Here is a 24,021-nt window from a genome sequence, read left to right on the forward strand (position 1 = left end):
AAGACACCTAACTACTCAGGCTCGCCCGATCAATAAGTCAGCAGGCAAACATGCCGAGTCCTGCTGTTCTTCAACCTTCTGCCCATTTTTAAATTTTCAGCTTAAGTTTTTAGGATTTTCTTTATGTATTAACTACTTTATTATCTTTGATCTTGTTTTTAGTTTTATAAAATGTATCCTTTTTTGGGGGGGTCAGTTTGACCTCTTCAGATCTACTGTATAGTTTCTATTTTTTCTCTATTACCAACATAATCTATGTCCATCAAAAAAATATTACTGTCTGCAGAAACAGGACAACTGAGAGTTCCCCGTTTCTCCCAAAGGAAAGGACCTAAACACACAAATGATTGAATATTCATATTAAATCTCAGAAAGCTGGTTAGACATTCCAGCAGAGGCAGTCCTCCTGAGAGATAAAGAGTATTTTTATACTTTTAATTGAGCAGCAAGGGAAATGAAGAGGCTGAGAAGGTTGGCTTAGAAGTGGCGTGTAATCTTGTTATCAAATCACGAAGAATGTTGAAAAAAAAGCATCCCAGATTTTATTAGTAACTAACTTTTCAATTTATCCAATGTCAGGATAAAAGTCTTAGCCCTTATCATAGTTTATAGCTTATTTCAGCTAAATAATTGAACTCTGATAACTAGTCATCTATAAAGGCCAAATCCCCCAACTTCAAGTTCAGATAAGTAAAAGATTGCCATACTTGCAGTAGCTGGGTGTCTTTTTGTCCAAGTCCCAGGATGGCTGGTAACTAAAGTGAGATGATAAAATCTTAAAGTCATACAACTTTGGACGTTAAACTCGCACGTTGTGGAATCTGTTCATCTCAAGGAGAAATGTGCTATTCTCCTTGCAGCTTCCTCCAGGTCCTTGAAGGTCCTCAAGAATTCCTCCAGCGGCGAGTGGCCCAGTGAGGCGGGCAAGGGCAGCTCGCTGGACTCCGACGAGGGCAGCCTGAGCAGCGGCACCCAGAGCAGCGGCTGCCACACGGCCGGGGGCGGGCACGACGCCCTGAAGCACCCGCACGCGGGCTCCACGGAGTTTTCAGACAGTCTCATCAAAGAGAGCGACATCCTGAGTGATGACGACGAGGACTACCATCAGACGCTGAAGCAGCGCAGCCCCACCAAAGACATCGAGATCCAGTTCCAGAGACTGAGCATCTCCGAGGACCCGGACGCGCCCCCGGCCGGGCAGCAGGCGGGCACGGAGGGCCAGCCGGCGGCGGAGCAGCCCAAGCTGGTGCGGGGGCACTTCTGCGCCATCAAACGCAAAGCGAACAGCACCAGAAGGGACCGGGGGACGCTGCTCAAGGCGCAGATTCGTCACCAGTCCCTTGACAGTCAAGCTGAAAATGCCAACCTCGATCTCAGTTCCGTTCTAGAGCGAGAATTCAGCGTCCAGAGTCTAGCGTCGGTTGTCAACGAGGAGTGTTTTTATGAAACGGAGGGCCACGGGAAGGCGTAGTACGGTTTCGGTCCGCACGTGTGGATTCTCTTGCTCTCTTCATTTTTAAACTCGTGCTGAAGTGGAAATTGCAGAAAAACTATTCAGTACTGGATTTTGTGCAGTGTACATTTTCCCGCAAAATAGTTGTAAAGATTTAAGTTATTTTAATTTATTGTAGATCAGAAAACTAGATGAAGCTGGTCAGAATCTGTAAATTACTTAGTTGATATCCCTTTTGAGCAGGTATCAAAATGATTTTGAATCCTAAACTGCATTCTAATTATTTTAATTTATATGGAAAAGGTAGGGTGGGGAAGTTGGGATTCATTGCTTTGTAAAAAGGTCACTTTTTAAAATCCTCTGGGCATTTTCTTTGAGCTGTTAGTTTCTGCTTTATTTAAAGCATACTTAAGTTATTTTAATGTGGGTTAGGGGCACAAAGTGCAGATATTTCATTTTTGTAAGGTTGTAATAGATGCTGTTTATACTAAACATGTCATATCTATGCAGTATATATTAAAAGAAAACTTATACTGTAACTTGATTATATTTATTTTCTTTACGAAGCTGTACAGTAAACGGGAAAGAAGTCACATCTGGTAACTGGTATTTTTCTTGTCATGCTGTGGCAGTCAAAGGAGTGTACGTGTGAGAAGTGCGCCCTTGTGACAACCGACATGTGGTGAGCCGCTGGCAGCTAGAGCCTGTACCTCTCCGTGTCGTCCTCCTCCTGAAATTTGCTTTTGCTTTTCTTGAGTTCTTCTCTGAAGTTGTAAGCGAAGAGGCGCGGGTCCTCGTCACACATTTGGCGGTACGCGTCACAGAGGCTCTTAAAATGCGAGACCGAGAGCTGCCTGGGTCGGAGGGTGGGGTCCACGTCCGCCAGCTCCAGCAGCTTGCCAGTGCTTTCCGGGCGCCGGGTTTCCGGGAATAACATGCTGAGAGGGGAAAAAAAAAAATCAACATTTTTACTTTTGAAATGATGTAAATCCCGACGTGTCCTTCTATCCTCATTTGAAAATGACTTGATTCTGACAGCCTGAGGAAGGGGGAGCAGGCTGACCTGCAGGGCGTGTCCACACGGGAAAACATTTTTCAAAGCTAGATCAACACGGGCATCTTTCAGGTCAGTTCAAAATTAACATCAGCTCAGGTGCATTTTTAGAGAAGTATGTTTGATTGGCCTCATTTTTTAGTACAAAAGTCGTCTGTTCTTGTGTTTTACCATTAGTTTTGACTCTCTAATAAGCCCAAAAGAATGACCTTGCTTGGCAAAGTCAGAAAACACTTGATGTGAAAATTCAAATGGGTATTTCTATTCTTCAAGCTATCCTGAAGCAAATTTAAAATTGATTCAAAGTATATATTTTATATTTCATCTAACCAAATCAGATCGTTTTAAAATAAGTGGAGAAACTGACATGGAAATACTGTAAAGCTTCGCCTGACTTTTATTTCCTTCTCTCGAGTCTGGGTGGCTCTACAGAGCGTGTGTCAGGCTCGGAAGACGGCATGGCGGTGCGGACTGGCTTCCTTAACAGCGGGGGATGCCCTCCGGGCCGGCACGTTCCCTCCACGCTCAGGGGGACCTGGCTGAGATCTAGGGGTCCTAGACCTCCAGGGAGGGAGAGGGGCTGGAGAGTGAGCTCAGTCAGTTACTAATCAACTGTGCTTAGGTAATGGAACTTCTATAAAAGCAGCTGAGTGAGAGCCTTCTGCATTGGTGAGTGGCCATGGAAGCTCTGAGCACCCCATGGTCCCCATACCGTGCCCTAGGCATCTCTTCCATTTGGCTCTTCCTCAGTTATATACTTTTTAATAAGCCAATAAAGGAAAGTGTTTAAGTTCCGTGAGCCATTCTAATAAATTACTGAATATGAAAAGGGAGGTCATGGAAATCCCTAATTAACAGATGTACGAGTAGCAACCTAGGACTTTACCTTGGCATCTGAAGCGAGGACAGTCTTATTGCACTGAGCCCTGAACCTGAGGGCTCTACCCTAACTCTAGGTATTTAGTATCAGACTCGAGTTGTAGGACACCCAGTTCTAAAGCTCTGTGACAGGAGCCGCGACAAAGATAAAAAACTGGTTGGGTTGGTATTGGGAAAAACACCACACATTTAGGGTCCTCCTGCAAGATGGTGGCATAGGCAGACCCCGAAATCACCCGCTCCCACAAACGCACCAAATCTACACATGCAGCAACCACTGTGGAAAAACAGGTGCGCGCTGGCTGATTAGCTTCTGCATGTGAGACCAGAGAGAGAAGTGGGGGAACCACGGGAACGCTCCCAGACTGGAGGTGCCAGTGAACGCCTCTCCACCGATGTGGCAGGGGCAGGAGCCTGGTCTAAGTGCTGTGACCAACCTGCGAGGTTACCACAGCACATCCCAGGCCTCTTCGCCCCAAGCCAGACCTGGGATGCCGCCTCAGCCAGCGCCCACCGTAGCCCAGGCTGGCTGGCCCCTCAGGACACTTGTCATCACACGAGCCCACTCGAGCTCCAGACGGCCTGCCAAAGGCACCTGGCACACACAGAGGTCGCCCCTACACGAGGCCACTTTTTGAAGACTGGGGGGGGGGTGAGAGCTCTTTTGTCTGAGAAAATCACACAAAATAAGACAAAGTAACATGTTTCGAATGAAGAAACAAGAATAAAAAACCCTAGGAAAAAAAAAGAACCCTAATGAAATGAAAGGAAGTAATTTACCTGATAAAGAATTCAAAGTAACTCATAAAGATGTCTACCAAACTTGAGCGCAGACTAGAACTCAGTGAGAACTTCAAAAAAGAAAAAATATAAATGACTAATCAGAGCTGAAGAATACAATAACTGAAGTAAAAAATACATTAGAGGGGATCAAGAGCAGATCGAATACGGAAGATAAGATTGGTGACCTGGGATACAGAATGCGTGGAAATCACCCACTCAGAAGAGCAAAAATAAAAAAAGTGAGGATAGTTTAGGGACCCCTGGGACAATGTCAAACACATTACCGTAATAGGGATCCCAGAAGAAAAAGCGGGGCAGAAAGCTGATTTGAAGAAATAGCCAAAAACTTTTCTAACCTGTGGAAAGTAACGAACATCCAGGCCCAGTGAGTACAGAGAGGTCCAAACATGATGAACCCAGAGACCCACGGCAAGACGTATTAAAGATGACAAAAGCTAAAGCGAGAATCCTGAAGACAGCAAGAAGAAAACCGGCCACACACAGTGAAAACCCCATCAGACCATCAGCTGAGCTCTCGGCGGAAGCTTCACAGGCCAGAGGGATGAAGTGCTGAAGGAAGGACAACTGTGAACTGGAGCACTCCGCCCAGCAAGGCGTTCAGAGTTGAAGGGAAAAAAAGACGAAAGTTCAGACAAGGAAAAACAAAGGAAGTTCATCGCCACTAAATCAGCTTTACAGGAAATGTTAATGAGTCTTCTTTAAGAAAAGGCTACAACCAGAAATAAGAAAATGTATGGAAAAAAAATCTCACTGGTAAAGGCAACTATATAATAAACACAGTGAATCAGCCACTTAAGACAAAAGTAGCAAAACCAACTATAAATAGTTAAAGGATACACCAAACAAAAGATCTAAAATTTGATGTTAAAAACAAAGCATGGAGGGGGGTAAGTAAAAATACAGCACTTTTAGAGTGCATGTAAACTTGAATGCTTAGCAGCTGAAAATAGTCTGCTATAGCTATGGATTGTTATATATTAACCTCATGGTAACCACAATCCTATAAAAAATATCCCTCTCAAAAGAGCCAGGAACCCAAACAAAATGCATCAAAAAAAAAAAAAAAAAGCAAACCACAAGGGAAGAGATCAAGAGAAGGAAGGAACAGAGAACTACAAAACAAATAAACAATTAACAAAATGGCAACGAGTACATACTTATCAGTAATTAAATGTAAATGGACTAAATTCTCCAGTCAAAAGACATAGGGTGCCTGAAAGGATGAAAAAAGATCCGTCTATATTCTTCCTAAGAGAGACTCACCTCAGACAAAAAAACACAGAGACTGAAAGAGAAGGGATGGGAAAGATTTCATATAAGTAGACAAAACAGACTTTAAAACAAAGACTGTAAAAAGAGACTAGGGCATTACGTAATGATAAAGAGGTCAATCCAAGAGAAGGTTATAACATTAGTAAATACCTACACGCCCAACAGAAGCACCTAAATGTATGAAGCAGATATTAACAAACATAAAAGAAACTGACAATATTACAATAACGGCTGAGAAATTTAATACCCCACTCACATCAATGGATAGATCACGCAGGCAGATGACCACTAAGGATACAATGGCCCTAAATGTCACATTACTAGATAGAATTAATAGATATTTACAGAACATTTCATCCTACAGTTTTAGGATGAAAACACATTCTTTTCAAGTGCACTTGGAACATTCTCCAGGATAGGTCACAGGTTAGGCCACAAAACAAGTAGCAATTAGTTCAAGAAGACTACAATCATATCAAGCATCTTTTCTAACCATAACTATGTACAACTAAAAATCAATTACAAGAAAACTGGAAAAAACAAACAACTGGAAAGTAAACAACATGCTACGAAGCTACCAAACGATCAAAGAAGAAGAAATCGAAATCTACCTTGAGACAAATGAAAATGGAAACAACTTTCCAAAATGTATGGAATGCAGCAAAATCAGTTCTGAGAGAGACGTTCATAGCAGTTCAGGCCTACCTTAAGAAAGAAACGAACAAATAAAAGTCTAATTTTAGACCTAAAGGAACTAGAAAAGAAGAACAAACAAAACCTCAAATAAGTAGAAGGAAATTATAAAGATCAGAGTGGAAATGAGAGACTAAAATACAATAAAGAGGAGCAATGAAATTAAAACCTAGTTCTTTGAAAAGATAAAATGTAAAATCTTAGGCAGACTCATCAAGAAAAAAAGCCCAAAGAAAATCAGAAATGAAAGAGAAGTTATAACCTGTGGCCACAGGAGCACAAAGGGTCATAAAAGAATACTCTGAACAATTATTTGAACCTAGAAGAAATGAACCTAGAAGAAATGGATAAATTTCTAGAATAGACAACCTTCCCAGACTTAACCAGATGGAATCTGAACAAATCAATTACCAGCAATGAAATTAAAGTAATAACAAAAAAACCCAAGAAACAAAAATTCAGGACTAAATGGCTTCATAGGTGAATTCTACCAAACATTTAAAGAAGAATGAATACCCATTCTTTTCAAATTAATAGAAAAAAATTGAAGAGGAAAGAATGCTTCCAAACTCATTCTATGAGACTATTACTGATTCTAAAACCAAAGACATTACAAAAAAAAAAAAAAAATCATAGGCCAATATACCTAATGAACATAGATGCTATAATTCTCAATAAAATATTAGCAAAATGAATTCAATACATTAAAAAGGATCATATACCATGGTCAAGTAGAATTTATTCCAGGGATGCAAAGATGGTTCAATGTCTGTCGATCAATAAACGTGATACACCACATAGACTAAACCAAGGATAAAAATTACAATCATCTCAATAGTGCATAAAAAGCATATGATAAAGTTCGACATCTGTTTATGATAAAAACGCTCAACAAAGGCTATGTAAGACAACCCCACAGCTGACATCATACCTACTGGTATGGTAACAGTGAGTACCCTTGCACAGTGACAGCTTTCGAGGCTTATCGTGGTGATCGCTTAAGATATGTAAATGTACAATTACTAAGCTGTACACCTAATAAAAGATTTTAGAAACACCGCACTTCCTGTGTCAGAACGCTGTGAAGCGGTGGTGCCGTGGCCTGAGGGCCGGCTGGGAACTCAGGACCACAACGCCCCAGGGCAGGGCCATCGTGAACTGCGCGACTGTCAGCTTCAAGCTGCACTTAGGACAGGACCAAACCTGTACGCGGCACCTGAGGGTAGGTCAAGGTTTTTGCTTTTCCTCTGCGACAGTTGAGGTTTGTACATCCCAGGATTTGAACTGACAATAATATATAGATTGATCAAAGAATCATAAGAACGAAGTTCGTAATCTTTGAAAAAGTGAGGATTTTAGAAAGCGTGCACAGAAAGGAAGAGAAGCATCCTCACCTCAGCCCTCGATGGCAGAACTTCCTCCGGAACTGAAACACGTTCTGAACGACCTTTTCCACCAGCTCGAACGGCTGCGTGATCCTGGGCTGCGTCAGGGGGGTGAAGTGCACCACGCCCACGTCCACCTTTGATGGAGCAAACATGCATCAGTTTGTCGCATGGCATACGTCACACACAAAGCAACCAATCTTGGTGGCACACAGGAGGAAGAACTGTCGAGAGCATGGTTTTCGTAAATAAACGTTTAACGTGGGCTTCGGTGTCATCTTCCCTGGGCGCTTAGTAACACGCTGCATGTGCATTTGAGCTGTCTCAGAAATCACAGTTCTATGATTATCAGCTCTATAATGACATCCACCAGACAGACCTGTGCGTGGTGTTCATTTTAAAATGCGGTTTTACAGTGGCCTTGAAGATCAATCTACATAACCATTAAAGTCAGCAGGGAGATAACAGATCGTATTAGAATTTTTTTTTTAGCTTCTGAGTGAGTAAAAATGAGCTGCAGCAGCAGTTCTGACTCTAAGACTGGGCTTCGAAACAGAGAGAGAAGGCCGACGGGCCCCCACGGACCGCTTGGCGCTACACTCCCCAGAAAGGGAATTGATCGGGACGCCACTTATTTTGGGTGCAGACACTGACTGGTCAGCTGGACGGGCTTCATGGGCATCGTCTGCACAGCCGCTAACTTTCTGGAGCAACGTACAGGCGGGATCCGCGCGGAACGAGGAAGCCACCGGGGGTCACTGTTTCACCGCTAAGCTGCTGCCGGCTGCTGACATTCTTTCTCAGAACATAAAACTTTCCCCGCATGTCGGATAAGAGACTTACACTCCCTAACTTATTCTACAAATGAACTCATGGTGATTCAGAAGGATGTGCTCACAATAACAAAGGGGGGAGAAGTACGAGGGGAGAGATGGAGCCAAAGCAGCGATCACACATAGCAACATGCCTGGCAGGGGCCGAGGACTAGGAAACGGGACGTCCGCTCACCACTGACAAAAGCGTCATCTCTACGGAGCTGTTAGACTTGCTACTTGGAACTTCACAGACTCTACGAGGGCCCGAGCTGCCTTGCTGGCAAGCTGCGCCTCCAGGCACCCCGTCCCCGTGTCCCCCCCCCCCCCCCCCGGCCCCATTCCCCCACACGACCACTGCTCCTGCCCCGCCTGTCTCCTGTTGGCTACAGCGGCACCTGCTGGATGTAACCAGAAGAGTTTGATGACAGGGATGGTGGTGTGGCTGGCAAAAGGGATGGGTTCTGAGCCGTTGGGTGAAAACTGCCAATGGAGAGGTCATTTCACACTAAAAATGTCCCCTAACTCCATCAGCCTTCAGACTGTTTAGTGAAGGTCACGCCCTTTGGTCGAACAGCAGTTACTCTACCTCAGCGAGTGACTATCTGAAAACAATGTTACATGTTCTTATTCAATTTTAATATTTTCAAGTTGTGTTGCTTATTTAGTTTCACCAAGTTTAGTAGCAGGTACTTCCTGTAGGAGACTAAACGCTTTAGTTAAGAGCCAGGACTTTCCTCAGACCTTCACGAAATCATGGAGGGACAGGGTCCAGGGGTCGCAGACGGGTTTGCGATCAATAGAGGAGAGAGGGACTGAAGGGGATCCGGGGCTGTGGAGGTGACTTCGGGGTTTAAGTGAACAGGAGGACTACTATGGGTAGAGAAGAAAAGATGGCTTCATTTGGAGCATCTCTGTGGAAGGAAAAAGGAGAGATAATCTAGAGCGTGGAAAGGAAAGAAGCCCAAAACACTATGATGACTTTAAATGTCAGACCCCGGCTCGTCAACTCTGCAACGTGTGGTCTGCCTTTCCTCCTGCTGATCTGGAACAGAGAAGTGAACCCCTCTGTCTGGGGAGGTTCCAGACCATTCTCTAAACGTCGCCCCGCCCCGTCACTCTAACTCTCCAGGCCAGTTCCACCCTCTGGGCTCGCGGGCAAGCCCATCCCTGCCCTGCCTCTCACTCTACCCTTGCCATCCGAATCTTCTAAATTCGCCAGAGTCAGTTCCGGAAGGAATTCTTCCAACTGCCAGGTGTGATTCAACAGCTTGCCAGTCTCCAGAGAAAAGAATCTTGTAGCAAAATATGAGATAAAGTTAAGCCTTACCTAAACCCATGAAATATCATCAAAACTCTATATACAAATGTTTGAATACCATCAAGACCAAACACGCGAATACAGGGGTAGATGCATGCTCCTTCTAGTACAGAAACCGCCACTTCCAGCTTCTGTGGATTTTAAAATTCGGCTTCATCTTTATTTGCCTGGTTTCATTTCTTTGAGATACAGTTGGTGTTTGCAAATACAGGAAATGCCTAACATTTGCTTTATTTAAATAAAGTTTTAAAACCCTGTGCGAATATAGCAGCGCCCCATGTGCACTGTAGCGACAGACTTCTAAAGTTTGAATCTGATACCCAGTTAAGTTGGCTAACAGTATATTACAGCTGAAAAAAAAAAAAAATTTCCACTCACGATCGAATAGTTACTATTAGTGGGGGGCCCTGTCAAACTCTCAGGGACGTGTCCTGCTTCGCTGGGGAGCCCTGTGCTACCCTCACCTCCCTCTCCTCTGCTCCTCCCCGCCAAAGCACTTCTCAGACTTATTGAATGATGGAGCCTATTTTCTTCCAAACCACAGGAAAGTTGCTTGGTAACTATGGCAACAAATACAAAAATGTTTTTTACTTGTAACTAGATGCTTATTTGAAATTACCACCATTTTTTTCCTTCTTTGATTTTAAATCTCTTAAAGGGTTTGATTACAAAAAAGAAATCAGTACACAGGTACTAGATGCACTTAAAAAATCCAGTTTAACGTTGCCAGCCACTTCCCACGCTCGGTCTTTCAGTATATCAAACGACTTACTAAGATGTCAAATGAAAGGATTTATGATGCATTTCAATGTTTGCTGCTCGAATCCACTATAACGTCCATGCTGTTCCTGGTTGAGACTATGTCCCCAGCATCAACAACCTCGGCCACAACAGGCTGGAGGTGGACGTTCCATTTTCTAGGCCCGTGTGTCTAGGACATGGCTGACTATCAGCTCAGAGCAGTCTGCGGACTCACCAGAGACCTGGGGTGAGAAGCTATTAGACCTCAAGTCTTAGAGACTGCCAGCTGAGATCTTGAGTCGACGAGTTATGGGGAACGCTGAAGATGTGGGGACCGGTTCCTGACTCTGAGGTGATCGTAACAGGCTAAATAACCGCCGCAGGAACCAATACTGGCCGTGATCTAAGAAGGTGTTTTAACACCGCCCATAGCATTCAAGACCAATTAAAGGACAAGCCAGTGGAGAGGAAACACGATTATAAAGTTATAATTTAATGAAGTGAGACACAGCCGTAACTGGGAGGTGGCGGAAGGAGTGGTGAGAAGAATGATTACGGGGACTCATCAATTAGACTTCAAGAACACCGCGAGAACGAGTCCCAGCTGGGGCGGCACTGTCTCGGGCGGGCTTGGGCGACGGGAGTGGGACGGGTCCGGCTGCTTCTGAGGCCGGGGGCGTCGCCCGATGGAAGGGGTGAGGCTTCGGAGGGTCACTGTCAGTGTCGGGGGAAATGACAGAGTAAAGTGAACGCACGGGGGAGGCCTGGTTCCTCCTCCACTGCTTAATCTTCAGGTGCCTACGCAGACCTAGTGACAACCTCCAGCAGAGGTCACGGGCCCTGCGGTCGCAACCTCCCCAGATAAGGACAGAGCGGCATGAGGCATTATTGCCTATGGTATTATAGTCATGCAGTCTGTAGAAAAGCAACACATTTACAAACACGAACGTAGGTCAGATTTCCTATCACGTCTATTCCGCCTGCAATCCTTGTCCCAGGCCCAATTTACGGACAGAATTTCACTTGTTAGACTCTAAGACGCAAACGCTGTAAAAGCATTCTGGGTTTTCCAAACCAGTGCATCCGACCGAGACCGACCCGCCGTTGCCTATGTGCCTTTCTTTGAAGTTTATCATTTGTTTGTTACTGCGACCATATTAATTTCTGCAGAAGGCCCACCCTACCTTTTTGTTCTTCCTACAGATCTCTAAGTGGTTTTTCTGTTTTTCCCCCTTCTTGCAATCAAAAACAGAACAAACAAAAAACCTCACATATTTTAAGCAGTCGTATAGTGCTTCTTCTAAGAGTATAAGCGTGCCAGAGAATGACGGACAGGACAGAGAGCACGATGGGAAGTAAGCCAGAGATGCCCAGGGTGAGAGGAGGCGGGGAGAGAGCTTCCCGCGGTGTGAATGATGTGCGTAAATGCAGGTGTGCATGCAAATTAAGCCTGCTAGTAACAGGAAGGGTCGGGGTCTCCATCCCGGGAAAGGAAACAACTTCAGGGAGGTGAACACTTGATTCTAAACAAAATGTGAGAGGAACAAGAACTCACATTGGATTAGTCCAGGATGATCACGGGGCAAATGCCGTTCTAAAACCGAACCTCTCCCATGAAACACGACTTCGGTGTTTGTGGGACCGCAGCATCTGGAGGTGCCCGCTCTGCGGCAGCTGTGGATGTAGCTGGAGTGGCACAGGCAGCCTTGAGGCTGCCCTGCCAGGGGCCGCCGGTGGCAGCACCCTGGGACTCGCCAGGGCCCAGAGGTCCAGAGAAACCGAGACCCCTCAGAATCAATCCGTTCCTAGGGATGATCTATCTGAGCGGACTCATGAGGCACTTGAGAAACGCTGTTGCTATGAAAGATATTGTTATTACTACTGTTACTAAACGACTGACAGATGAACACGGACACGAATATATTAATGCCAAATGAGCCAAATATATTAAAACTGCCAACGAGACTAGATGCTATCCTCAAGCTGCCTAGTCAGTACATCACATCCCTTCCTGAGAAAACTACCCAAAGCGCAAGCTCCATCATGACTATGAAACGGAGGCGTCGTACGTACACCCACCACTGGTCACTGGCCCCAAGCCATGGGCCTGACCGCTCACGGGCATGGCACTGGGTGCCCCCTGCCCCATGCTGTTCCTGCCCAGGCCAGCACTCCGTTCGCTGAGGCATCTCTTTAACCGTGTCCGACTTGAAAGACATGCTGTCCTTTTCAAGGTGATTCTATAGCTACTGGATCCTATCTTTTATGTGATTTTACTAGCTTAGCTCTGAGGTCTGAGGGGGCCTCACAGTTCTCCCTATGTATCATCAGAGATATAAAAATAAACAAGTCATTAAAAGTGATGCGAGCTCTCTAATTAGGCAAGATCGCAACCCACCCGGGACCCTCGAGCATGGGCTGGTACTTGGCTGGGTGGAAGACGAAGAGTCACAGGGAAGAAAGGTAAAGAGAAAGAAGGGCAGGAGGGACGGGGCAGGGAGCCGAGGGCCAGGCCTGCCCAGACGCCCTCAGCCCACAGGGACAGATACCTCCGGTAAACGGCAGTGCTTTTAAAAAGTGCCCTGCTCTTCGAAATAATGTGCGAAGAGGATGCAATGGTAAGGTCACGACGTATACGTGTTACATTATTTATGAGACTGCAAAAACTAACTTGATCTGCAAATGTCGCCACAATTCAAAGAAAGTCTTAACATTCTAAGATACTGTGATGAAGACATAGAAAACAAGTCCTCAAGATTCTTTCACATGAAGATGCAAAGGAGTAACAAAATATTATTTAAAAAAAGATACTAGAGCAAATGGAAGTACAACACATATATGCAAAAATATGTACCCAGCTTGCTGCAGAAGTCATCGGAGCCAGGATGGCCTCATTTGACACTCAGGGACACATATCAACGTGAGAATGTTCATCTTCATTTTCACTAGTCAATTAACCTACAAACTACTGATTTTAAAAGTTAAGAAAGTCTTCACTCCAGCCTAACGCATTCTTTTAAAACTAAAATGATCCTAAAGGTGGAGAAAAATCATGCTCCTAGCTGATACTATTAATTTTCTGAGACTGGATTAGGAAGAAAGCATTATTTTCAGCTTAAGTCAGTCACTTTAAATTTGTGAGACTGGAACAGGGAACTATTTTATATTACTCTGTACATTCATTATTTTAAGGTTGAAGAGAAAGCAAATAAAATACTGTTTTTTAAAATCAGAACCCCAACTGTTCAATGGAATTAAGTGGGTAGCATTTTAAATATACAATGAAGAGGCATCATCCAAGACCAAAGAAATAGGAGCCACTGGGCAGGGAGCTGGGGCTCAGGGCTTTTCCAAAGCTAGATAATGCTCACGTGTGTGGGCAGGAGTGAGCAACGCAGCTCTGGAGAACCACCTTGTACAAAGGTGTGGTATTGTTATTATTTCTCGAATATTCAGTTACACTACCAAATCTTTCAGAAAGAAAAGCTTCGCTGAATATCCAGATTATCATCACTAAGAAAAACAAACACTAAGTCAATCTCACGTAATTTTTTTTCTTAAAAACAGATAAATGAAAACATTTTAAAGAAAACAGATGGGCTGCTGAGTCACTGGCCAGCTACTCTGCAGTCACTTTGCAGGAGTGAGAAGTAAATGTTTATATGTAAAGATACAGAGATGTCAGGGTTAATTTGTTTCCACAGCTTACTCGAGACAACCACAGAAAGAAACAACTCATTACAGGGAGCCTTAGAGACACGCTGTGCTCTCAGTGGAGGCGGCGCGCCGCAGGGCGTGCACAAGGGCTTCAGAAATCCCAGTGTTCTGGACCTGACTCCCAGGCCCGCTACTTCCGCATTTTATAACCTTAGTCAAGTTACTTAACTTCTCTAGAGCTTGGTTTTCTCGTCTGTAAAATAAGGATTCCTGTTATCTCACAGGTTTGTCTTGAGAATTATATACCATAGTGCCTCGAAAAGTTCCTAGTGTATAGGAAGCACTTTATAACTAGTAAATATTATTATTGCGTCAAGACTATAAACTAAAAAGTTGGAAAATTACTTAAAATTAGTTCCGTTTAGAAAAAACACAAGTATACTTTTAATCATGCAAAGGTATAGTTTAATTATAGTTCATATATTCAACGTCAGTTTCTAAATTCTTTCATTCAAGTAAGATTTATCGTACCCCTGCTATAAGCCAGGCACCGTCCTGGGACGGGAGAGTCGGTAATGAATGAGACAGAAATCCTTGCCCTTGTGAGGTCTATGTTCTAGAAGTCCTGAGCCAGAGAGTCAGCGAGCAGCAGAAGGGCTCAGAGGTAGGGTATGTGACCTATTCTGAAGTTTAGAAATGACAATTTGTTGATTGAACGAACACTGGGTATGGAAACAAGGATGCTTTTAAGATCTGGGCCAACCAAGCAGAAGGATGAGCTTGGTGTTAATAGACACGGGGAAATGGGGAGACGGGCTGGGGAAGGTCGGGGACCTGTGACAGGTCTGAGACGTCATCAGCAATGTCACGCTGGCAACAGGGTATACGACGCGGAATAGGGCCATGGAATAGACATAAACTGAGGTAAAAATAAATGAAGATTTATCTTGGGAAGTCTCTGGACTTAAAAGATTTGATTCTGTTTAACGTCCACATGGGAAATATATAATAATGTTGATAAATGCTATTTCTCCATACATCTCTACTTTCCTGCTCCTTTTTATGTAAGAAACTCTGCCTTGATTAAAGGTCTGCCGTTAGTGAACATTATTTGCATTTTATAAGTTTACCTTTTTAAAATAGTCAATATTTTATAGAATAAGTAGTCTCATCAAGGCAGAAGACTAATTAAAAATGTTTTCGAAATAGCACTATTCATTAAAGCACGCTTCACCTGTTTGTCCTCGGCGCGCTGCGGTATGTTGGAGGTCGGAGCCGCGGGCAGGCTGGGCCCCCAGCTGCCGTCGGTCAGTCTCAGCACAGGTGGGCGAGAACCGGCAACCACGGCAAGAGCAGAACAAGCCGAGACGCCCAAGGGACGTGGGGATTTCTTCTGATTCGGCAGTACTGACGGTGCTGTTCCTGTTAGCACCTGAGAGTCCACTCCACCCCATCCAGTACTTACACACAGAACTGTGTGTGCATTTCCATGAAATAAAGTTTATGTATCAAAAGTACAAAACTATGGCTAAAAAACAAATCCACAGGCATTCGATTTCTAACAATATCTTGCCTAATGCCAGACTTAGAAAAGATGAAAGCTCCCCCACCCCAAAAAACTGTAAAAATCCAGACAATTCAAACATGCATTTTATTATCACTGCTTTTAAAGAAATGGCTGTCTAACATGGCTATCAGCAGTTTTAAAAAATCTTAAATCCAATCCTAAAATTATCTTTCTTTCTCTATAGTGCCTATAAATTTACAGCTTGTAGAACTGAAATTACTGAGGAACAATGAGAACCCCAAACAGATGCAGGTGAAGCATCTGTACCATGATTCATGACCTAGACCCTCGATACTTGATTTCACTGTTCCGTTTACTATGCTTCGTCATGCAGTTTGATGTAATTTTTTTATAACAGTTTCTAAAAGCGCTAATAGTAGGTTACACTCCAGAAATGATTCTTAGTAGAAGGAGTAACAGGAGAAAATTCAGAACACTCCCCAAAATACTCATAGGTTTCTCGATCAAGAGCCTACTCAACAGTTATTGCCGGAGTTTCTTTCCTCTTTTATCTAAAATGTACATATTTTTAAAACTGCCTTTTGAACGTTTGGAAAGTTACCAATTTTGTGAATCTTGACTTCAGACAAGTCACAAGCACCAGACTAAAAAGATAGTTTCAACTATCATTTGCAAAGCACAATCTAGTTAAAAATATTTCAGACCACATTCTTTCATATAACTGGGGACATCGAATAATAAACTGTCTCTTCCAACACAGAAATTCAAAAATAAATTATAACTGTGGACTAAAACATAATATTAAAAGAAAAGAAATCCTTTTTTTGTGAGCACCCAAATAATTCCTCCTCCGTACACAGCGACAGAAAAGCATTTTCAGCTTTCAGGTTTCGACAAAGCCTGCTGTACCAACAACTCCCTCCCCCTTCCCCGCCTCTCCTTTCTTAATTCCCCCACAACTCAAAAAATGAGATGGAGAACCTGGTATTTATCTTCTAGAACCATCAGCAGTTTTTCACCTCTCAGATGCCCATGGTGCTCTTTATTTGGTACTTGCAAGTTAACTTGTTGGAGCTCTACCGCCCATATTCAGACGCCGCGCAGCGAGCCTCAGGTACGGGGCGTCGCCCCGTCTGCCCTCCCTGGGGTCATCTGAAGACAACTGACACTGGAGGCTACGGACGAAAGGTATGGAGGAGGAAAAGCAGCTGCGGTGCTTAGAGACCTAACGATAGCCCTTCAAGTACCATTTAGCTTGAATTTTAGGTTGTAAATCTGTCTTTCGGTCTTAGTTTTGATCTAAATAAATCTTGTTACTTTACTTTTGAATAACATCCGCTCCAGACTTGCTGCCAGCAAACAGTTCACAGATTCAACGCACAGGTTCCGTTCTGCATGTCTGTGTTTTGGAACCACGAGAGTTCTCTCCTTAGAACTCCGTTTCTAAATGCAACCTCTTCGCTTTTGCTTATTTTCACACTATTTCTCCACCAACACCACCGCCGCCGCCACCAGCGCTGAAACAAAGTATGCCTTTATTCTTTATGCCGTAGAAATGTGAGAAAACAGGCCACAAATCGCATCATGCTTGTGGCTGGAGAGGGGGAAAAAAAGATTTCACGGCACTAGAGCTAAGATGCCAGTGTATTTCTACAGCAGAAATAGCACGGCGACCTTCATTTTGCAGAACAAATTCTTTCTGCATACATTCTCTAGGCAGAGAAATGCGTTTAAATCCCAATATGCAACAGTAAGTGAGCACTATGCTAACGGAATGCAATGTCATAGTTTCCGCTGATTTTGGCTGTCTGTAATTTATCACTGCCAGTACTTGTTAATTAAGATAAACAAGCTGTCTGCAAGCCTGAATTACACTGAAATTCAAAAAATGTACTGGCTAATGAGAAAAAAGAGGTTATAATTGGGGAGCTGAGCACAGACGGATCAACACATAAAGGTTAGTCAAGCAGAGTGAAAATAAAGAAAGGAGACACACACTCCTGGGGAATGTCGATGGCAGCCTCGTCCCTGAGGAACCCCTGAACCCCTAACGGAGACCGGTCTGGGAAGGCAGTGCCTTGGTCAGGTGTCTGGCGCCGAAAACCCAAACCCAAAAACAGCTATCATGAAATTATAAGCCTGTGCTCCACTTTGTTCTAGAAGCTTTAACTTCTGTTCTATTTTGGTCTCAATATGTAAAGAAATGAGCCGTGTGACAGCGGCAAAGCCTAGGTGCTCGGCTCCTTGCAGCAAGTCTGACTCTCAAGAACTCAAAACCTCAGGGAAATCTCCTAAAACTGTAAAATCCACATTTTAAGACCATGAATGAAAATAGAGCAGCGAATCCAGATAGCCCAGAACCTAACTTCTTAGAGAATCAATGTTAGCGCTATGTGGTAAATTTGTCCTTTTAATGTGGGCATGGATCGGAGTGACTTCAGACTTCCACGGAGGCCAGGTGTCGGCCTCGGTGAGCCATGTGCCCTTCCCCGTGCCCTCAGAAATCTTTTTTTAAAAATGTTTTTGGTGGGTAAGGGAGTGAGTTAACGGTTAACGGTGCTTTGCGCCTGCAGGTGTAGCATTTTCTGTGCTTCCCACGAGGAGCACGCCGTGGTAAAGGGGGGAAAGGTACGGCTGGAGTGAGGTGAGATGGGGCACTCTAGTCACTGCTATGCTGCTCCTGAGACCTGTGTGGCTCGGGAGAGTCACGAACGTCCTCATCTGAAGAAACGATGTACGAGATTACATCTGTGGTTTCTTTCAGCTCTAAGATTCTATGCAAATGAACTAAATCTGTCTAAGGAAGGAAGAGAAAAAAAGAAATTGCCATATAAAATAAATAAAAATAGGAACAACAGTATCAATTACAATTCACTTTCTTTGGGGTAGCTACTGTTTGAAGCCCTTAAAATGCAATCAGGTATTTAACTCCATGATGTAGGTACTGTAATCCTCCTCATTTTCCAGGAGAGGGTACTGAAGCACAGAGATGTTCTAGAAAGCCGAGATTTGACCCACGTTTTGGATTCAGAGCCCACACTGCCTTTTGTGAAACACGTATGAATCATGATAGAGCCACTTTAACACATCATTCAACAATTAATTCAGAAACACAAAAAAGCCAGTATTGCTGTATGTCAGAAACCATTCCAGTTCTCAGAGGGCAGTAAGTACCACCAGATTAAAACACAGCCAAGCTGCAAAATAAGTGCTAACTTTTCCTTCTTCTAAGAAAAAAGAGAAAAACAAGAAGAAAATCAAGTGTTAAATTATTTTTGGTAGCCTTTCACATACAACTACTGACGTGGTCATTTCTGTTAGGTACTGTTCGGACCCGACATCCGCTCTTCGGAACTGTTCAGAATAACCGGTTTTGCGGCAGGCGGCTGCATGTGGGTCAGGGGATGACTCCGGCCCCAGACGGAAAGGATCTCACGTTCTCAGAGCAAAACACAGTGGCTGAATTGTTTGGGTTCCGAGAACCTTGCACCTGAAGTGAAAGAAGTGCTACCCCGGGTAAGGATTTTGCATAAGTTTATTAACTAGAAATTCGGGCTGATCATCCCAGGGACTCTGACTCCTTTCCACTACTTTCCTTCTCTGCTTAAACAGCTCCCCTGGCTCACGTGCTGATGGTGGGTGCTTAATATTTAATATAACTATTTTTTGAATAGTTAAAACTTTTCTAATATACACTTACAAATCACTTTTAAGGTGCAGGTTTCAATTGTTCCCTTCTTCCTTATTATCTATAGAGTATTTTAATTAAAAACAAAATTAGTTTTTAAAAAGCCTGTAATGCTATTGAAATTCGTTAGCAGATCTTATAGCTGGAACTCGGTACGTCTCAGTCTCCTAACAGGGTGAATGCCCCCGTTACAGACCACGTTAGCACAGCCGAAGTCAGAGAGAACAAAGCGGACAGCTTGTTCCTTGATGCCACACACCCAGCGCCACCCACCCATAGTCACTCGGGAGGATGGCAGCCTCTGAAGGCCGGGGGTAGCTTTCCCCCTGGGCAGCAGGGTCCTCATCCAATACGTGGCTTGCTCAGAGGTGTTCTCGGCTCCCACTGCACAGGAGAGCCTTTCTGCTTATTCTTTCTTTCCCTCAACCCTGATTTTATCCTCTTTCCCTAGCCCTGGTTACTTGGTTCTCCAATGCACAGAAAAGGCTACAATTTTGACCAAGAGCCATCAGAATTAAGCACCAGGATTTTCTTGGCAGACGAAGCTGACAGTAACATCATGGCCTCGGCGGGCCTCCAGCTCCTTGCTTTGGTCTTGGCCTTAGGTGGGGTCTCTGGAGTGCTCGCGGCCACCCTGCTGCCCAACTGGAAGGTGAACATGGACGCGGGCTCCAACATCATCACAGCCATCGTGCAGCTGCAAGGGCTGTGGATGGACTGCACGTGGTACAGCACCGGCATGTTCAGCTGCACCCTGAAGTTCTCCGTTCTCTCCCTCCCCGCCCACGTGCAGGCTGCGCGGGCCACCATGGTCCTGGCCTGTGTGCTGTCCGCTCTGGGGACCTGCACCGCCACGGTGGGGATGGAATGTACTCGCTTAGGAGGGGACGGGAAAACCAAGAGGCATGCCTCTTTCGCGGGAGGACTCTGCCTCGTGTCCGCGGGGGTGTCTGGTTTCATACCCACGGTGTGGTACATGAAGGAGATCATGGCGAACTTTCTGGATCTGACAGTTCCCGAGAGCAACAAGCACGAACCGGGAGGAGCCGTCTACATCGGGTTCGTCTCGGCCGTGCTGCTGCTCACCTCTGGCATGATTTTCTGCACTTCCTGCGTAAAAAAGAATGCAGACGCTTGGCTCCACCCACCCAAGCAGCAGCCGGTCCCCACTACAAAGCCGGAGGGCAATTCAGCATACACTCTGAAGGATTACGTGTAAGCAACTGTAATGCACGTGGACTTTTTAGGTACCTGCTATGACTTTTATCTTTTAGATTAAAAACAAAAATTATGCTTACAAATACAGAATTTGTAAATACTCTACAAAAATTTAAATACTTAAAAAATGACGAGGTCATTGAAAATGCCAACCAACTACCAGGTAACAGTCACATCTGTGGTAAAACTATTCATCCATCACTATTTTCATGTTTTAGCTAAAGCTTTCCGATTGAAGGCGGCTTTGATTGTATTAATAAGGCAATTAATTAATGACTTTTTTCCTTTTTAAGATAGCCTGTTGATACATCTGAATTGGCACTCACTGGATCTTATAAAAAAAATTAAATGGCCGAGCATGAGCAGTGCCTGGCCCTGGTGTTGATCTTGGGATCCCTGGCTCTAGCCACCCATGTGACGTTGCCACGTCAGGGACACACTTGTGTTCCAGCCCCACTGTGGTGGCAGCTCAGCAGGGACCGGTGAGCTGTCCACCTCTTTTGGACACTGCCCAAACCAGCCGCCCCAAGTCCCCCACCTACTGTGACCTCCCTGTCACTTTATTCGTTTTGGAAAAATACCCACATACACTTGCGAGAGCCAATAACATGACATATGATGCTTAGGCAGAGCTGAAGGAAAGCAGCAAGTACACGTCACCACAGCGCAGTGAAACCAAACCCAACCCAAAGTCACGTCTGCAGGACTTCTGGAGCACTCAGCACAAGCTACGTGATAACAGGGGTGTTCGCACAGGCTCGAGACCTGCCCTCTCCCACGGCCAGCAGGGGAGCCTCCGGATCGTCACTTATCCCACAGATGTACCTCCATCTCATTTACTCTCTCATTGATTAGTTTTGGGATGATAAAGGTTACTTTCAAGTTGTTATTTTATTGTCAAGTTTGATTCAGATTAAAAAAAAAAACATTGTTCTTCTCTTATAAATGAGCTGTTTCAATTAGTTGACAGATATGAAAGTAATTTTCAGAGTATAAAGAATGCTTTTAAAAAGTTAAATTATCTTATGTATTTCAAATATTTTAAGAAAATAAAGCTTGGATTTTCTAATGTGCAAAGGAAACACTGCACACTAATAATTTGTTAATTCAAACTTAAGTCATTGCTCATGACGGAACAGTAAAGAGGGAAAAGCATTTCTTTGTACATTATTAATTCAGGAACAGGAAAAATATCTTTCACATGAGTAATTTTTAATTGTTCATATAGAAGTACAAACTAAAATATTTTATGCCTGTTTTACTTGGCAGATTGTCGTTCTCTTCAACAATGCCATTAGCTATTAGTGGAATCACTAAAATTCATATATGAATCGGGAAGGGAATCATTTAAACAGAAGTTCAAATGACTGTTTAAAGTACATATTCCTTTCAAGTGGTCAAATATTATTTATAAACATTTAAATGTCATTAAAATAACTAAATAAAAAGAATATTTTAATGCAAGTTCACGTGATAGGATTGCTTTGACACCTCTATGCTGGTCTTATTTGGCTTAAAGTGACTGGCTCTATATGCAGTCTACACGTCCTAAAAGTTTACTCTATGTATTCTGTATAAGTCTGCATGTACTTCAAAAATAATCGTTATTTGGCACTGGAATATTTTCTTTCTAAATAGATACAGGCGTGTTTTGAACTCTCAGAAAAGCGGACATTTCATACAAGAAAAATAATGGCCCAATTCTGTGTGGACTGGAAGTGGTCAATGATGAAACAGTGCGAGCCCCTCCATCCCTCAAGGATTCACCCCTACTGCTCTCCTCTACCCGCCCACGCACACACACTCACCCTTTGCCTGCCCAAGCTCCCACGCATCCTTTAGGGCTCACCTGGGACCTCCTGTGTGAACTCAGTCATGACCTGCGGAAGAAGTCCGCTGCCGCCACCTCTGTACTCCCAGAAAAGGCGCTACTGAAACGAGTCACGAGTGCACACGCCTGCACCTCCGGCCAGACTCTGACCTTCATATTCTCAGCGACTGGTCACTGCAAGCGCTTAGCTGTGACATGCCGGTCCCGCCCTAAATCCTCTGCATACACTGACTGGTTTAAACCTCACGAGGGCTCTAGGAGGCAGGTACTATTTTAGGATCTTATAGGAAATTGAGGCAGAGAAAAGTTAAGTCACCTGACTTGCCCACGTTCATACAGCTAGCAGGTGGCAAGATGGGAATCTGGCTCCAGAGTCAGGCCACCTGGGTGTACAATTCCACAAGGCACAGGGTTACACTGTGCCCATTACTTAGTCTAAGTCTTGGTTGCTCATGTGAGAATGAGGACAAAACAGTCCTATTCGAGGTTGTTGTGAGGACTGGATGAGACAACACCCACGAAGCGCGTGGCGAGCACGTGACGCGTGCGGGCCCGCCGTCTTGGTCTAATCCACTGGTTTTCAACTCTGGGTGCGTTTAGCCTACAGGACTTTTGGCAATGCCTGGACATGTTCTGGTTGACACATCTGGGTGGTACTGGAATCTGGTGGGCGAGGCCAGGAATGCTATTAAATGCCCTACAGTGCACTGGAGATGCCCCGGCGACAAAGAATTATCGGCCCAAAATGTTAACAGTACGAAATTAAAAAACACGAGTCTAATCTATTTGAACATATTTAAACAATTTTCTTTGATTAAAAAGTTACCAAAACATTATGCTACAAAGTGACAATAATCAAAATGGCATGGTATTGGCAGAAAAACAGACACACAGAGAAATGGAACAGAATTCTGCGTCCAGAAGTAAAGCCCTGTATGTACAGGCAAATAATTTTCGACAAAGGAGCCAAAAACGTACACTGAAGAAAGAAAGGTCTCTTTGATAAATGGTGCTCGGAAAACTGGAAAGCCACATACAAAACAATGAAACTAGACTGTTATTATCACCATACGCCATAATTAATTTTAAATGGATCAAAGACCAAATATAAGACCTGAAACAATAAATTGAATAGCAGAAAACATAGGTATTAAAACTCATAGACCTTAGATGTAGAGAGGATTTTATGAATTTGACCTCTAAGGCCAGGGAAGTAAAAGCAAAAATGAATGAATGGGACTATATCAAACTAAAAAGTTTCTGCTCAGCAAAAGAAACCATCAATAAGATAAAGAGGCAAACACCTGAATGGGAGAAGATATTTGCTAACAACATCTCTGGTAAGGGCCTAATATCCAAAATATACGAAGAAGTCATACAACTCAACAATTAAAAAAAAATCCAACTAAAAAATAGGCAGAGGACCTAAACGGATACTTCTCCCAAGAAAACATACAAATGGCCAACAGACATATGAAAAGATGCTCAACTTCACCAGCTACTAGGGAAATGCGAATCAAAACCACAATGAGATACCATCTCACACCTGTGAGAATGGCTGTTATCAACAGGACAAGTAGTAATGAGCACTGGAGAGGTTGTGGGGGAAAAGGAATCCTTGTGTATTACTGGTGGGAATGTAAATTGGTGCAGCCACTATGGAAAGCGGTATGGAGGTTCCCCCC

At 43.9% G+C, this 24,021-nt stretch overlaps 3 protein-coding genes across 18 annotated transcripts in view; 2 read left to right on the forward strand and 1 right to left on the reverse strand.

Annotated features, from left to right (window-relative positions):
* TIAM2 (TIAM Rac1 associated GEF 2) overlaps nucleotides 1–2,046 on the forward strand; it is a 217,719-nt gene extending 215,673 nt beyond the window's left edge. For all 11 annotated transcript variants that reach the window (XM_036222944.1, XM_036222951.1, XM_036222964.1 and 8 more), the window contains one exon: nucleotides 861–2,046. In XM_036222944.1, the coding sequence (XP_036078837.1) occupies nucleotides 861–1,471 (611 nt within the window). In that variant the 3' untranslated portion in view covers nucleotides 1,472–2,046. The remainder of the gene's footprint in view (nucleotides 1–860) is intronic.
* The window catches only part of TFB1M (transcription factor B1, mitochondrial), a 71,760-nt gene that overhangs the window by 17,011 nt on the left and 30,728 nt on the right, over nucleotides 1–24,021 (reverse strand). For 5 of the 6 annotated variants that reach the window (XR_004951426.1, XR_004951425.1, XR_004951424.1 and 2 more), the window contains exons 6-8: nucleotides 7,550–7,677; nucleotides 2,164–2,391; nucleotides 708–1,527 (exon numbers count right to left, since the gene is read on the reverse strand). Coding sequence is in view for 1 of the 6 variants with exons in the window: in XM_036223025.1 (XP_036078918.1) it covers nucleotides 1,425–1,527; nucleotides 2,164–2,391; nucleotides 7,550–7,677 (459 nt within the window). In the remaining 5 variants the exon portion in view is untranslated. Of the gene's footprint in view, nucleotides 1–519; nucleotides 1,528–2,163; nucleotides 2,392–7,549; nucleotides 7,678–24,021 lie in introns of those variants that run through there. The other variant, XM_036223025.1, reaches the window with a different exon arrangement.
* On the forward strand, nucleotides 19,847–20,648 carry CLDN20 (claudin 20). Its single transcript, XM_016156318.2, has one exon. It carries the CDS (start codon nucleotides 19,847–19,849, stop codon nucleotides 20,504–20,506), a length of 660 nt encoding a protein of 219 aa, XP_016011804.2. The 3' UTR covers nucleotides 20,507–20,648.

Source organism: Rousettus aegyptiacus, unplaced genomic scaffold, assembly GCF_014176215.1.
Source record: "Rousettus aegyptiacus isolate mRouAeg1 unplaced genomic scaffold, mRouAeg1.p scaffold_m13_p_1, whole genome shotgun sequence".
In the NCBI taxonomy this organism is placed as follows: Eukaryota; Metazoa; Chordata; class Mammalia; order Chiroptera; family Pteropodidae; genus Rousettus; species Rousettus aegyptiacus.